This window comes from Anomaloglossus baeobatrachus, chromosome 6 (genome assembly GCF_048569485.1).
Source record: "Anomaloglossus baeobatrachus isolate aAnoBae1 chromosome 6, aAnoBae1.hap1, whole genome shotgun sequence".
In the NCBI taxonomy this organism is placed as follows: Eukaryota; Metazoa; Chordata; class Amphibia; order Anura; family Aromobatidae; genus Anomaloglossus; species Anomaloglossus baeobatrachus.
In genome coordinates, this window is record NC_134358.1 from 488853763 (window position 1) to 488870001 (window position 16239).

The 16239-nt window shown below is 41.9% G+C and overlaps 1 protein-coding gene across 1 annotated transcript in view; it reads right to left on the reverse strand.

Annotated features, from left to right (window-relative positions):
- Positions 1-16239, reverse strand: part of RAPGEF5 (Rap guanine nucleotide exchange factor 5) — a 421998-nt gene that overhangs the window by 268012 nt on the left and 137747 nt on the right. Inside the window, exons 2-3 of the mRNA XM_075315391.1 lie at positions 12040-12090; positions 3480-3586 (exon numbers count right to left, since the gene is read on the reverse strand). Of these exons, the coding sequence (XP_075171506.1) occupies positions 3480-3586; positions 12040-12090 (158 nt within the window). The remainder of the gene's footprint in view (positions 1-3479; positions 3587-12039; positions 12091-16239) is intronic.

Here is a 16239-nt window from a genome sequence, read left to right on the forward strand (position 1 = left end):
CTTTACACACATAAGGGGGCTTTACACGGTAGCGATATCGCTAGCAATTTGTAGCGATAGCGAGCGTGTAAGTACCCGCCCCCATCGCGCATGCGATTGTTTGTGATCGCTGCCGTAGCGAACATTATCGCTACGGCAGCGTCACACATACTTACCTGGTCGGCGGCGTCGCTGTGACTGCCGAACAATCCCTCCTTCAAGGTGGAGGGACGTTCGACATCACAGCGACGTCACCGCAACGTCACTAAGCGGCCGGCCAATCAAAGCGGAGGGGCGGAGATGAGCAGGACGTAACATCCCGCCCACCTCCTTCCTTCCGCATTGTGGCCGGTGGCAGGTAAGGAGACGTTCCTCGCTCCTGCAGTGTCACACATAACGATGTGTGCTGCCGCATGACCGATGAACCACCTGGATAAACAACACTTACCAATTTTTGAGTTTGGGATGACCTCTCCATGGTGAACGATTTTCACCATTTTTGAGGTCGCTTAAGGTCGCTGGTCAGTGTCAAACGCTGTGATATCGTTAATGACGCCGGATGTGCGTCACTAACAACTTGACCCCGACGACAAAACATTAACGATATCGTAGCGTGTAAAGCCCCCTTAAGACTTTATAGCAATCCCACTAGCGATCCCGACCTGGCCGGGATAGCTAGAAAGTCTCTAAACAGTCGCTGGTGAGCTGTCAAATAGGCAGATCTGGCCAACGACACAGCAGCGATACGGACCTGCAGAACGACCTCGCTGGTCGTTGGGGACGTGTCACACAGCAGCTATTTGACGACTCATGTTAGGGGCGTGGTGTTTGGCGCTGAAGCCACTTAGGTGTCCTTTTTACACGCCCCCCTCAGCTCCGATTGGTGATCGCTAGTGCGTTCTTATTGGTGACCCCCAATCAGAACGCAACAGCAACCACCAATCGGAAGTAAGGGGGCGGGAAAGGGAACGCTATAGCAGGCCTACAGGCTGGGTTCTAAGTCGCTAAAGATGTCGATGTAACGGTGTCAAACACACATGCATGCTGCGCAGCGGGAAACAAAGAACCAAAAAATGTTCCTGAAAGATTTGTAGCGATCAGCAACCTCACAGCGGGGGCCAAGTCGCTGATGCGTGTCACACACTGCAATGTCGCTGGGGAGGTCACTATTACGTCACAAAACCGGTGACATTACAGCGATATCGCTAGCGATGTTGCAGTGTGTAAAGGGGCCTTAAGGGTCCTGTCTCACTAAACGATGTACCAGCGATTCCGACCACGATACGACCCGGTCAGGATCACTGGTACGTCGCTACAGGGTCGCTAGTGAGCTGTCAATCAGGCAGATCTCACCAGCGACCAGCCACTCGTGTAACGATGCTGCACTTGGTAACCAGGGTAAATATCGGGTAACTAAGCAAAGCGCTTTGCTTGCTCACCCGATATTTACCCTGGTTACCAGCGTACATCGCTTACAGGCTGCCAGCGCTGGCTCCCTGTATATGTAGCTAGGGTACACATCGGGTTACTAAGCAAAGTGCTTTGCTAAGTTACCCGATATTTACCCTGGTTACCAGCGTACGCTGCTTACACAGAGTTGGTGCTTATTGGTCTCCCGCCGTCAAACACGTCAATGTGTGCTGCACAGCGGGAGACCAACGAGTAAAAGATGAACCAGAACAGTGTGTAACGATCATAGATTTCACAGCAGGGGCCAGGTCGCTGCGAGATAAACAGAGATTGCTCACACTGCTATCTGCCTTGCCTATCTGATCAAATACTGGAGATAGCAGGGTTGCGGAGCTAAGAAAAGGTTGTCCACCCTGTCTAGCTAATCTAATACTGGAGCTAGCAAGCGTGCTGAGGTAAGAAGAGGCTGCACAACCCTGTCTATCTAATATAATAATGTAAATGGCAAGGGTGCTGAGGTAAGAAGAGGCTGCACAACCTTGTCAATCTGATCTAAAAATGTAAATTGCAAAGATGGTGAGGTATGAAGAGGCTGTTCACACTGCTGGGCACACTGTCTTTTTGATTAACAGTAAATGTTATAATTTTCTCCAGCTTCCTACTGCCCATGCTCACAGGCCTCAATCCTATAATATTCTAGGACAAATTTCTGTCAGTATAACAGGATGGTGTCAATTTATTTATAATCCCATTTCCTTCAGTTCTTTTTTTTATACACCAGAAGAACCCTTCAAGGATGGAATTACTGATCTGTTTTAAATTAGTTTACGTTTAACATTTACATTGCATTAAAAAGAGTTGTTTCAATGACCCCCTTCTGACGGGAACTACCACAGGTGATTTGCTTACAGAGTAACTGGCAGAAACCTTTCCCAAGCAGGGAATGCCCTATGGCAAGAGAACTTGTTACTTGTCAGAAATATGTATTTTTTTAGCTAGTATAAATTCATGATTTCTGGTATTATACATTTTCTTTTCTTGTTATCCTCCCATTCCTGAGATATAGTCTACTATTCTATGTATACAAATTTAGTCTCTGTTGCAAAGTAAGTAAGGTCCTCAAATTTTCTCTGTATGAATCTTCTAGAGTCAGAGCCAGTAGGCTAAAAAGACTACATTTATGTACTAAGAAGAACGAGCCATATCTCAAGAAAAAAAAAAACAAACATTCAGGAGAACAGCGGCATTTACACTAAGTTTAAAAATGATATATTGATGGCAAGTGCCAGGTCCACTTTCAGGCCAATGAGTACATATGGATACATATACAGGTTTGTGTTCATGAGTGTTATAATCAATGTTATCTTATACATATACAATTAAATGTATATGCCGATTGTTTATCCCCTCACATCTTTTAAAAGACATGAACACTTGACTAAAGGGTACTTTACACATTGCGATATCGGTACCGATATCACTAGCGAGTGTACCCGCCCCCGTCGGTTGTGCGTCACAGGCAAATTGCTGCCCGTGGCGCACAACATCGTTAACACCCGTCACACAAACTTACCTTCCCTGTGACGTCGCTCTGGCCGACGATCCGCCTCCTTTCTAAGGGGGCGGTTCGTGCGGCGTCACAGCGACGTCACACGACATAACATCCCGCCCACCTCCTTCCTTCCTCATTGCCGGTGGAAGCAGGTAAGGAGATGTTCGTCGTTCCTGCGGTGTCACACATAGCGATGTGTGCTGCCGCAGGAACGACGAACAACATCATACCTGCAGCAGCAACGATATTATGAAAAGGAGCGATGTGTCAACGAGCAACGATTTTTCACATTTTTGCGCTCATTGATCGTCGCTCCTTGGTGTCACACGCTGCGATGTCGCTAACGGCGCCGGATGTGCGTCACTAACGAAGGGGCCCCGACGATATATCATTAGCGATGTCGCAGCGTGTAAAGCACCCTTTAGTCAAGTATTCATGTGTATGTGAAAGATAGATAATTTATGATAATACAAGTTTATATTACACCACTATGCAATTTCATAACATGTAATAATTATTTTATCTACCAGTAACTTACCGACAAATACAAGTAAGATACATGCGATCCCTGATAAGAGCGGGAGACTGAATTCTTACTGCATTCCTCAAAGCTCTTCCAGCACAAGTGACGCTTTCCCCATATGACTAGGAAAAAAACAAAAAAATTAATATAGACACATTGACTTTTTGTATTATTCTATCATAAGGGGAGGGGGATTTAACAGTTCTTTGCCCTAAACATAAAATAGATTAATAACAGTGCAAGGTGAATAATTGGAAGCTTGACTGCCTCCAGAGTGGTTTTTCTTGTTCTATGTTATTGTAACATGTCAGGGAAACTGTAATGAACATACTTCACTAGTTCTGGGAAAAAATAAAAATAAAACAAATGTTTTCTGTTATCTTAACACCTAACATTCTGTTCTTAAGTATCTTAATTACAAAGTTTCTCTTTCATATATCTGAACATCTGGGGAACCAGAGCCGTTGGAAAACCACAAGTTAATTAACAAGTAGGATCTAAATCTAATTCTGTATGATGAGAAGCTCAGCTAAGCCTTAAGGTGCTTGGACCTGCCAACTTCGGCAGGAATAGCTGATAATATATTGTATATGGATGCGTTGACACTTCTGTAATGGAAAAGGTTAGTAGAAAAAAGGACTTGACTTTCAGCATGTCCAGTCCTTTCGTTCTCAAGGAAGATGAGCTACCACCGATGACGTGGAGCAGTGAATGGCTCTACTATCCCCATTCAGAACATGCATATTTGGACAACAAGAGTACGCATGTGTGTGCAAAAGTCAGGAGGAGTTGCCAGCGTAACAAGAACCTCCAAGCTTATGGCCAACTTCAGCCATGACTTAGGTCCTCACTTATCCAAAAACCCAAGGACACAGATGAATACTGTAAGGCTATGTCCGCACTTTGCGTTTTTACCTGCGTTTTGAACTGCAGCGTTTTCATGCCAAAATGCATGCATTTGGATTTTCAAGCAAAGTCTATGGGAAATGGGGATTTCCTGTCCGCACTTTGCTGTTCAAAACGCTGCGTTTAATTTGCATAATTTTGGGCAAAAACTCAGCGTTCAAAAAAGCAGCATGTCAATTGTTTTTGCCATTTGGGCTGCGTTTTGCTAACATTGAAGTCAATGAGAAGTTGCAAAAAGCAAGCAACATCAAAATTCCAGCGTTTTAGCTGCAGAAAGCATGCGTTTATGACATCAAAATAATTAAATGATATGTCCCTTTACACACACAGATAGTCCGACAATTAAAATAATAAAAAATATTAATTTATTGTTATTTTAGCCATAAATAGTATAAAACCGCTATAATTATATTAAATACAACTATTTTCGTTATGATTTATAAGATTATATTTGTTTTCATTTTTTTTCCTTTTTTCATAGTGTTTGTATGTTAATACTTTATTTAGTAGTGTGTTTATAATCAAAACGCATCTGTCTTTACGCAATGGAAAAGCATGTAAAAAGCGCTAAAAACGCAGATAAAACGCGGTAAATACGCACGCGTATTTATCGCGTTTTCGTTGTCAAAAGCAACTTTGGCAAATACCATTTCTGCCAGAGGATGCGTTTTCAACTGCAACTACGACGACGCAAAGTGCGGACATAGCCTTACAAGGGTAGAACAGAAAAATGGAAAAGGTGGTGTTAAAAAAAAAAAAAGGGTGAACAACTTAAGGAATACATAGTGTTAAATTAAATAGATGAATACTTTAGAAATGTACCTACCACCAACCTGGGACTGCCCTTTTTATTTAAAACTAAAGGGAAGCAATTTTACCAATTATCATCCATTAACAAAACTGGACAGCAGATACTCTTATGCCCCCAAAAGTGCTTGACCTTCTAGCAAAACATGGGCCCAAATTTCCAGATTGTGGACTCCCAGGATGCAGAGCAGGATCCCACAACTCTCCACAGCCCCTCCCGCAGGAATGCCCACTGTAAAAGGGGCATCAGAGGGTTGTGGAATCCCAATGTACATGCTGGGATCCCAAAACCAAGAGGTTCAAGCTCAAGCTTTGATTACAAGTCGGGACCTTTTGGTGGGCATCAGGGTATTCTTCTAACCACAATTCACAGTAGGTGATAATTACAAAACCTACCAATCCGATACTGCCCACTCTTTTACAAAATCAAAAATACAGCCCCAAATTAGTGATAGGTATTCTTAAAATATTTTGAATGCATTCTTGTGTGAGGTTTCCTGGGGCCATTTTAAAGTTATGCATATTTATCATCACACGCAGGAGTTTGTCATATCGGTTGTCACCTCCAGCATCACTTTAGGATAAACGGTAAAAAGGGCACGAGCAAAGGGCTGTCAGTGACAGCTTGTGACTTATTAATATACATTCTATATATCAGTAACAGCAAACCCAATATGCTAGAAAGCGTGAACAACTCACTGGCAAACTAGTCAAGAGATCTGCAATGCCTGAATAGGAGAGTTTTTATTAGAAATCTACATCTGATGTCTTTAGAATGTGATCTGTATAGGGACAGGAAAGTAAGCGTAAGAGTAAAGACCACCCCATACTTATTAGATAGCTGTGGGCCATACAATCATTTTGCTGATCACTGGATCTCCATCTTTCTCAACTACTCCATTCTCTATGGTGGACATGCTGTTAGATTACTATGCTGGCAGCTTATACCCAGAGGACTAAAGGAATGCCAGTTGGAATTCCAATGTGCCAACTCTTCTGCAAGGTGTCCCTATTTACATCGTTAATTATTCTATGTTAAAGAAAAAAATTATAGCTAGTATGTTTCTCAGGATTCGCTCACATCTGCGTATAAATAATTGCTCCGATACTGATGCAGAAAGGTGGGATGAGTGTCCTGCAAATGTCCCCCCGTATGTCATGCGACTGATATACGAGTGTGCAATTTTTTTTTCTTGCTTAGCATCCGTATGACATCCGTATGCAACGCGCTTTTAACATCATCTTTTACATCCTTGAATACTCTGCTAATTCTTGATAGTTGTAAGAAATAAAGCAATCAAATATAGATAGATAGATAGATAGATAGGCTCTAGAGAGATATCCTGCAGATAAATAATGTCCCAAACCCCCTACATATTATAAACTTGCACCCTGCCTTTTATGTGTCACTAAAGGGTTAGCCTGGTTTAACCTAATAAATGAAGACATAATTAAAAAAACGGTGTGGGGTCCTTTTTATTTTTGATAACCAGCAAAGGTAAAGCAGACAGCTGCGGGCTGATAATATCAAGCTGGGAAGCTTCACAGTTATTGAGCCCTTCCCAGCCTAAAAATACCAGCCTATAGCTGTTCTAGAAGTGGCACATCACATGAGATGCACCAATACTGGCGCGTCGCCTCGGCTCTGCCCGATTGCCCTGGTGCGTTGGCATTCGGGGTAATGGTAGTTAAGGTTGATGTCAGTTGTCAAGAGTCAGCTGCCATCAAGCCGGGTAATAGAGAGGTGTCTATCAGACACCACCATTACTAACCTGGTAAGTAAAAAGAAAAACACACAAATATACACTGAGCAAAAATATAAACAAAACTTCAGTTTTTGCTCCTATTTTTCATGAGCTGAACTCAATGATCTAAGACTTTTTTAACGCACACAAAATACCCTTTTCTCTCAAATTTTGTTTACAAATTTGTCTAAATCTGTGTTAGTGAGCACTTTTCCTTTCCTGAGATAATCCATCTACTTCCCAGGTGTGATGCATCAAGATGCGAATTAGACAGCATGATTATTGTACAGGTGTGCCTTGGGCTGGCCACAATAAAAGGCCACTAAAATGTACAGTTTTATCACACAGCACAATGCCACAGATGTTGCAAGTTTTTAGAGAGCATGCAATTGGCATGCTGACTGCAGGAATGTCCACCAGACCTATTCCCTGTGAATTGAATGTTCATTTCTCTGCCATAAGCCATCTCCAAAGGTCTTTCAGAGAATTTGGGAGAACATCCAACCGGCCTCACAGCTGCAGACCACGTGTAACCACATCAGTCCAGGACCTCAAAATCCAGCACCTTCAAGATCATCTGAGACCAGTCACCCGGACAGCTGCTGGAACAATCAGTTTGCATAACGGAAGCACAAACTATCAGAGACCGTCAGGGAATCTCATCTGCAGCCAGTCATCCTCATATGGGTCTCCACCTGACTGCAGTTTGTTGTTACAACACACTTGAGTGGGAAACAAGGGTCAGTCTTTTGTTTTTATTTCTCTCTTTTCATGTCTTTTAGGTCTCCATTTGCGGACTATATAGGATACCCTGGACTACGTCGGACCTGCATGGGCATTTTTTTTAAAATAAATTGGTGAACCAGGGAAAGAGCTGAGGAGTGGATTTTTTTTTTTTCAAATAAACTATTTTTGTGTGTGTTTTTGTTTTCTTTTTACTTACTCGGTTAGTAATGGAGGTGTTTGATAGACATCTCTCCTTTATTAACAGCATGGCTTGATGCCAGCTGACACAACATAGCTGATATCAAGCCAAAATAGCATTCCCCAGATTACCAATGCACCAGGGTAATTAGGAAGAGCTGAAGTCAAGTGTCAGAATTGGCGCATCTCAAAATGAATAATAAACAAAGCTAAAATTGTCATGCGGTGTTCTGCTCTCCACTCGCTATGTGTCATGGTGGCATCGGACTCTGTTCATACTGCAGAGTCTGACATGCAATCTGGTGTCTCTTAGTTGTTCAGCCAGGGACGGGCATCGGCTGTTTCATGTTCCCTGCACAGCAGTCCAAGTAGGAGTTAATTCCTGCTGGCTTGTGAACTTCTGCTAGGAGCTCAAGTTGCTAATGACCACTCACAGCTGAATACACCATTTATAAGGTGCTGGACCCGATTCCTGATAGTCGATTATAACTCCAGTCTTTAGCATGTGATCCAGTTCCTGGTGATCAGTTGTATAATAGCTTGTGTGATGTGGAAAATATCCCTGTTAGTTTATTTCCTCCCTGTATCTTTTTTCTTCCTGTGCACGTTTTGTGTCTGGGTCTAATTGCAGAGTGTATGTGTTTGGTTTCTCCACTGTCTGCTTTATTTGTGGGGTTTGTTACTTTGGTCCCGGCCCTCTCCAGAGGTAGGGGAAAGGCGGTGTAAGACCAGGGTTCGGACAGAAGTTAGGGTCACACTGGCAGTCCAGATCTCGCCACCATAGGAAGTACCTCTGAGATAAGAGACAGCATAGAGTCCCCAGTCTGAGGGCCAGCAGAGGCACCCCTGCTTCAGTTACTCCTCACTCCCTAGACAAAAATGCTTTTTATTTACTCTTCCTGTCTACCCAAAAAAAAAATAATAAAATCGCTAAAAAAAAATGTGGAGTAAGAATTTGTAGATACCACAAAATGGAGGCAATCAACTACAAGTTCTCTTACAAAAAATTAAGCTCTCACACCAAAATAATGTTATGAATGTTTGAATATGGGGATGCAAGATGAATTATTGTAAAATATAAAGCATTTTTGTTCTGGAAAAGTAAAATGTTCATCCTGCAAAATATAAGCTCTCCGACAGCTGTATCAATAGAAAAATAAATAAGTTATGGGCCTAAATAAAACAAAAAAACAAAAAAAGAAAGTCTTCAGTGTCATTAAAATAGACAGCATCCTTTACTCTTATCTGGATAATAGCACCACATTTTCTCGATCCGATAAAAAAAAAAAAAAAAAAAAAAAAAAAAAAGGTTATACTAATCAGTCTAGGATTCGTTTTTCTGCCGTCTCCATTCTGTCAATCTGTCAAAATAGGACCGCACTTGGATGTCATCCGAATACGGTCTGATTATTTCAAGGACATGAATGGCCGAGATTCTTGGAGGCAAAGTTTATATTTTGCATGTTTGCTGTATGTTTTTTCCTCAGACTACTCGGACATGTGCACTGCCTCATTGAATAACATTGGTCCAAGTATGATCTGATGTTTTGATGAGTAGCACTCAGACCAAAAATACAGTAGTCTGCACTAGTCCTTTCACTCAGGAGGTTGTTGTTTTTTTTTTTTATAATAACATTCTATGCTTTGCCGTCATGCCAAAATCAGCTGGTTCGGCCAATCTAACTTGGTAGGGAGGACCACCATCAACCCGGCACTGTTTGCACCAAAAGCCAAACCCCTACATAGGCAAAAGCTTTACAGATCTCATTTACATGTCATAAAAGTCATCTATCAGAACCAAAAAGCTCCTTGAAGATATGAGAATGGCTTATATCATATTTCATCTCCAGTTACAAGGCCTCACCATCAAAGCGTTGTAGTGATGGGATTTTCACACATGAGAAGACTAACAGGAGGCTTTCAGAAAAGATAAGGAGATTATAAAACAAAGGCACCAATAATGTTAGCTTTGTAAGATCAGAACTTCAGAATATAAAACCTTTTCATTTAATTTCTGAGGATAAACAAAAGCTTATGATTCATAATGTACTGATGAAGTGATATCAATAGAAAAAAAGCATGAATATTGTAATGTAGACAGAAAGCCCATAATAAAGTGCATAAAACGCAACAGTGTCCTGTAAAACTGTGGAATAGTGGATAGCTGTCAGGTCAGAAGATACATGCATCCAACTTCTGCTTAAAGGGAATGGATCATCAGAACATGAACTATTTTTAAATTAATTTTTAGATTTTTTTTTTTTTTTTTTTTTTTTTTTTACTTTTTGCCTATTTTTTTTATATTTTCAAATCACAATTTGAATAGAAGAAAGAAAAAAAACAAAAAAAAACTGAATTAGAAAGCTAGAGATTTTCATACTGGCCATTGGAGTAATTTTAGACCTGTCATTTCAGGAAGAGTTTATAGCAGTTTTCCTTATCTGCCCAGGCAGGATAGCAATGACAGGTAAGGCTGCTTTCACACCTCCAGTTTTTCCTGTGCGGCACAATCCGGCACTTTGCAGAGAAAACCCAACTGTTTTATTTTGCTGCCGGTTGCGTCTTTTTTGTGCATAGACTAATATTAGTGCCGCATTGTGCCGCATGGGCTTGCGTTCCGTCCGGTTTTTGCCGCATGCGGCAGATTTAGCCGATGCGGCGGCCGGATGGAGCGTTGCCTAGCATGTTTTTTTGTGCGGCAAAAAAAAAACGCATCGCGCCGCATCCAGCCGATGCAGCGCATTTTCCTGTGCATGCCTATGGACGCCGGATGCGGCAAAAACCGCATCCGGCCGCCACATGCATTTTTTTCCACTGCGCATTCTCAGTAGCCTGCCGCAAGCGGCAAAAACCGGACGGGCCGCATGTAAAAAAAGTGAAAGCAGCCTAACAGTTCTATAAACATTTGATAAACCACTCACAATAGGCAATGTCACACCTCCTTCTGCTTCTCCCCTTCAACAGGGACCTTAAAGGGAACCTGTCAGGTGCAATATGCACCCAGAACCACAAGCAGTTCTTGGTGCATATTGCTAATCGCTGCCTAACCATCCCTGTATACACTAGCATAGATAAAGAGATCTTTAGAAAAAGTATTTCTAAAGATCTTATATCGTATGCTAATGAGTGAGGGGTCTAGTCCACTGGGCATTAGTTCCCCTGGCTAGTTGACTCATTAGCATGTTATAACACCCCTGTGGGCGTACTAACATGCTAATGAATATGCAGCATCACAGGATGATCTCACTCACCTGTCCGCTGCCATCGCCGCTCGACACTGGATTTTGGCTCAGTGCGCATGACCCCGGGGTTTTTTATGTAATTTCCTTTCCAGCTTCCAGCAAGTGTGTGTGTGTGTGTGTGTGTGTGTGTGTGTGTGTGTGTGTGTATGAGATTTCTGGAATCTCATAGGTTTTGCTAGTACTGTAAAAAGTAGCTTTTTATTAGCATGTTTTTGCATGAAACAAATGAAAAAAATTGCAAAAAACGCACCAAAAACGCCCTGTGTAAACATAGCACATTCATTAGATACTTCCATTCAAAAGATAGGGCAGGAGGCAGTCTATCGCTCCTAATGTACATGAGGATTTCCTCAAAGAGCAGGACATTACAATATAAAAAGCCGCAGTAGCCAGTGTGAAATGTGCAAAATTTCTAATTTTTATTTTTAATACAGGATTATTATATGGGGAAAAAATGCATTTAACACAAAACCCTGTTTTAAACAATAGTTTATGTAATAATGACACATTCCCTTTGATAACATCTCCCACTCGTTATCTCCTGCAAAGGACAATGATATTAAGCGTATTACAGAAGCAGAGCGGCTTGCGGCAGCCCATCCAATCTCTTCCATTAGCGACAGGTAACTGAATCTTTCAGTTTCTCACCATAGCACAGGGCCGCGTCGGTCACCCCATTTAGCTGGTGGCGCTTCATATAGGAGAAAGCAATGTCATCAAACAAGGGACATAAATGAATGAGCTAATGTCACAGGGAGCGCTCCATTAACCTGTCAGTTTCCGCGGCGTGGAAGGAAGGCTTACTGGGCTTCCTGTGATATTGATGTATTAGTGTATGGCTGATCAACAGATTAAATTGTGAGCCCCAGTGAGACAGTGATTGATGCGAGTCTGTACAATCTGTATACATTACTGGTAATATGATAACATGGAAACTAATAGAATATTTACCTTGTTGGTGGAGTTATCTATACACAAGGTTGAAATTCTTTCTGATAAAATCTAAAAATAGAAATAAATAATTGTTTTAGTGTATTTTACAACGATTTATTAGACATTAAAATGAACAGTCATTGAATAAAATAGTACATCAAAATCAGCAAACCTGTCATAAGATTAGCCGTCTCGTAAACACATTTTGTCATCATAATTTGCGCACATTTCTATATACGGTAACCATGTTTCTCTTAGGCCCACCAAAAAAGAAGGAACACTGGGCACTATTTTTACACACTGTACGAATGGTCACAATCCGAAATCCACTGGTAGAAACGTTTGGTCAACTCGCTGCCTTGTTACACCTGTTAAGGTATTCAGTGTGAGCCTGAGTATGGGTCTACTCTCCGGGGTGCACTACAAAGCTGCAGAGCCGTAAAATTCCAAAATAGCAGAAATCAGGCACTCACCGGTTTGTAGCAAAATCAAGACTGATTTATTCAGGCATAGGTAGAGGGTGCCGGGATTGCTTGCTCACGGACAACGGGCGTTTCGCACAGAATACCGATGCTTCCACAGGTCCAAGGTCCCGTGGAAGCATCGGTAATCGGTGCAAAACGGCCGTTGTCCGTGTGCACGCAATCCCGACACCCTCCCCTATGCCAGTCTTTTGATTTTGCTACAAACCGGTGAGTGCTTGATTTCTTCTATTTTGTATGTTTCTCTTAGGCCTCTGTCACACATCAGGTTTTTGCCATCAGTCACAATCTGTTGTCTCGACGGATCCATCGCAGATTGTGGCTAAACTGATGCGACGGATCCGTTTTTCAACAGATCCGAGTAGCTGGGGGCTAAATAATAATTGGACCATGCTCTGTTAAAAAAAACGGAATCCGTCACCGGATTCCGTCATTTGACGGATGACAACGGATCCTGCGCCCATAGGCTTCTATTCTACCAAATGACGGATGGCGACTGATCCGTCGCGGTCCGTTTTTTTGACGTACATAAAAAACGTTGCTATTGATGTCGTCTCCGTTTGACGGACAAACATTTTTTGATGGACCCGTTGAACGACGGATGAAACATGAGGCCATCCATCGCAATCTGTCGCTAATACAAGTCAATGAGAAAAAAACTGATCTAGCGGCATCAGTGACTGGATCTTTTTTTTTTTTTAAATTCGACGGATTGTGACTGATGGCAAAAAACCGATGTATGAAAGGGGCCTTATTGGATCTTATGTTGAAATTTTAACTGTCCAATGCACTCCTGCAAAATTACCTGCAGGGGAGAGTCACAATGCACAAGGCATATATATCAGATGATGGGCCAATCTTTTCATCTAATGTGTAAATGGACCTCTACCCTGCTTGCTCTGTTGTTTATCATTAAAGGGGGGTCTCATTAGCATAATCTGGATTAGGGCATATAAAAGTCATATGTAGTATTTGGAAGAATCCATCCATCCATGAATTACACGGCCAGCCAATCAGCTGAACATTGAGACTGCGGTTATAATCTTTTACCCCAAATATTCCTAGCTTATTTAAAGAGCTAATCTTTAGAAGGAAAAAACATATACGGTACCATAAAAAAAAAACAGGTCACTGAACCCTAATGGCTTACCAGTCCACTTTTAATATGTTAGGCTAAATTAACATGTTCAGTAATCATCCATTAGAACAGATGCTGCAGAGATCAGTCGGGGAAAAAAAGTTCTACAAACGAACGCACGCACACACACACACACACGCACACGCACACACGCGCACACACGTGCACACAGACACGCACACACACGCACACGCACACACAGACGCACACACAGACGCACACACAGACGCACACACAGACGCACACACAGACGCACACACAGAACTTTTTGTCCATTTTTAAATATCTGCTGTCTGCCGGATCAATTTTTTTTTTTACATTGGAGTCTATGGAGAACAGATCCATTAATGGATTGCTATTTAGTCATCCATTATTCTTGCATTTGTAACGAATCCATTTTTTTCTTACGGGATCCGTTACAAATGGAAGATAAATAGCAATCCGTTACCGGATCAATTCTCCATAGACTCCAATGTTAAAAAACGGATCTGGCAGAAATCATTTTGCCAACGGATCTTCACAGGATCTGTTCTAATGGATGATTACAGGACATGTGAACTCAGCCTTAAACAGGCAAAAGGTTACCCTAATTTTCAATATAAGATTATATAATGTTCTGTTGTGTTCAGTAGTTTAAATGGTATTTACTAAGATAGCATGCATAGTATAGGTGATAACTAGTGATCGTCGTGGGCATATTTATTGCTCATGGGAAAAGTCAAGACAACCTACTCAAGTATACCGCATGTCTCTAGCTTACTGAAACGCTGCTCCATTCCAATGGGAAACTGCTGAGCCCCGTTCTATGAATTAGTGGGTGTCCCAATGGTGGGACCCCCAGCGATTAACAGTTTATTTATTACTTTATTACTTATTTTTATTTTATGTTATTTGACAACTTACTATTTTGGTACAAACCCTTTAGTGGTTATATCTGTGAGGTAAGAAAACATTTAATTGTCTCAACATAAACTGAAGATATCGCTACAAATACACTGAAACCCCTTCAAGGCTATGTGCACACAATATTTGCGGCACAGTTTTCTGCACTATGAAGAGGACATACTGTACTTATTCAGACCAGACTTAGCCAGATGTTGTGTTCCACTATATAATACTGGCTATCTTGTGAAGACTATCTCTGGAACACATTTTTTTATACAATTTTGGGTCATTGTCTCAAAAACTCTTCACAGAATTGTATTTAGAACAGTGAAGTTTAGTTTATGGCAGTAGTTATTCCTGAAGACTGGACTATTAACTAATTCTTGAGTAACAACAGTTATGGCTCATGCACATGTTGTGTAATTGCATGCGTCCTGCGTCCCCAGCACAATCTATGTAGTGCGCACGTTGCTTTTATGAACGCAGCGATTTGGGTGCTAAAATTTTGACCCAGATCCGTGCATTCATAAAATGAGCATGTCAATTATTTGTGCGCTTTGGATGCAGCTCCCACTCTGTCTATGGTGGGGGCAGCAGCCAGAGCGCATGAAATCAGCTTTTTTTGTACAGAAAAACTGCATTCATTATGCAGTGTTTCTGCAGCGATTTGAAGTGCACACGTGCTGTCAAATCGCTGCAGAATATTCAGCAGTTACGTGCGCATGAGCCCTAAAAAGGACTTGTCACTTGATAAAACAAAAATAAAAATAAGTTAAATATCCTCTAAAAATCCTCATGCTCCCCTGAATCTGCTGTTCTTTTCAGTTTTGTGCTGCGTTGCTCCATTGCAGAGATATTCACATTTGTTTCTTCTGGAGCGCAATATGTGAAACCTCCTCTTTGCAATCTATGTGTATTTCGCACACTGCAGAAATTTTCTGCATAAAACCTGCACCTTCTGGCCAAAAATACCCGCACTATAAAATGCATGCATTTTTGTGCGTGTTTGTGCCATGAGGTTTTTTTATGACATCAATGGGTGGGAGAGTTACAAAACGCTGGAAAAAAAACGCACCAACAATTGACATGCTGCAGTTTATTTTCAATCTGAAAGCAAAAAATAAGCAACATGAGCACAGCACTTAAGGATTTTCATTCACTTTATTGTCATTACTGGAATGAAGAAAGACATGCACATTTGGGTCACAAACTGCACCAAAAAAAGGATCAAAGATACACAGTAGGTTGTGTGCCCACGATCAGGGTTTACAGTGTTTTGGACATTTGCATTTTTGCTGACTCGAAAACACTGCTTTGTACAGTACAAGCACAGTGGATGGGATTTATAGAGATCCCATGCCGACTGTGCTTGTTTTTCCCACAACGTAAACTGACATCCGATACGGCCTTCTGAGCTGCAGCATGTCAAATTTATTTCTGTGGAGCCATGAGTGTTCTCCGCAAGGAGAACAGAGAGAAATACCGCAGTGGCCCAAACCATGATCATAGGCACGGGCACCTGCAGTCTCCTGCGGAGAGCAGCCACAGCCCCGCAGGAGAGGACATGCTGCATCCAAGATGCATGTCCGGATCGTGGGCACGTACCCGAACTGGGTATTTCTTTAGCCTTCTCTGGGGGTGTCTTGCTATCACTTCCTCTCAGATGGTGCCAATCACAACTCAGCAGCTGACCTAGCAGTCTCCAACACTGCT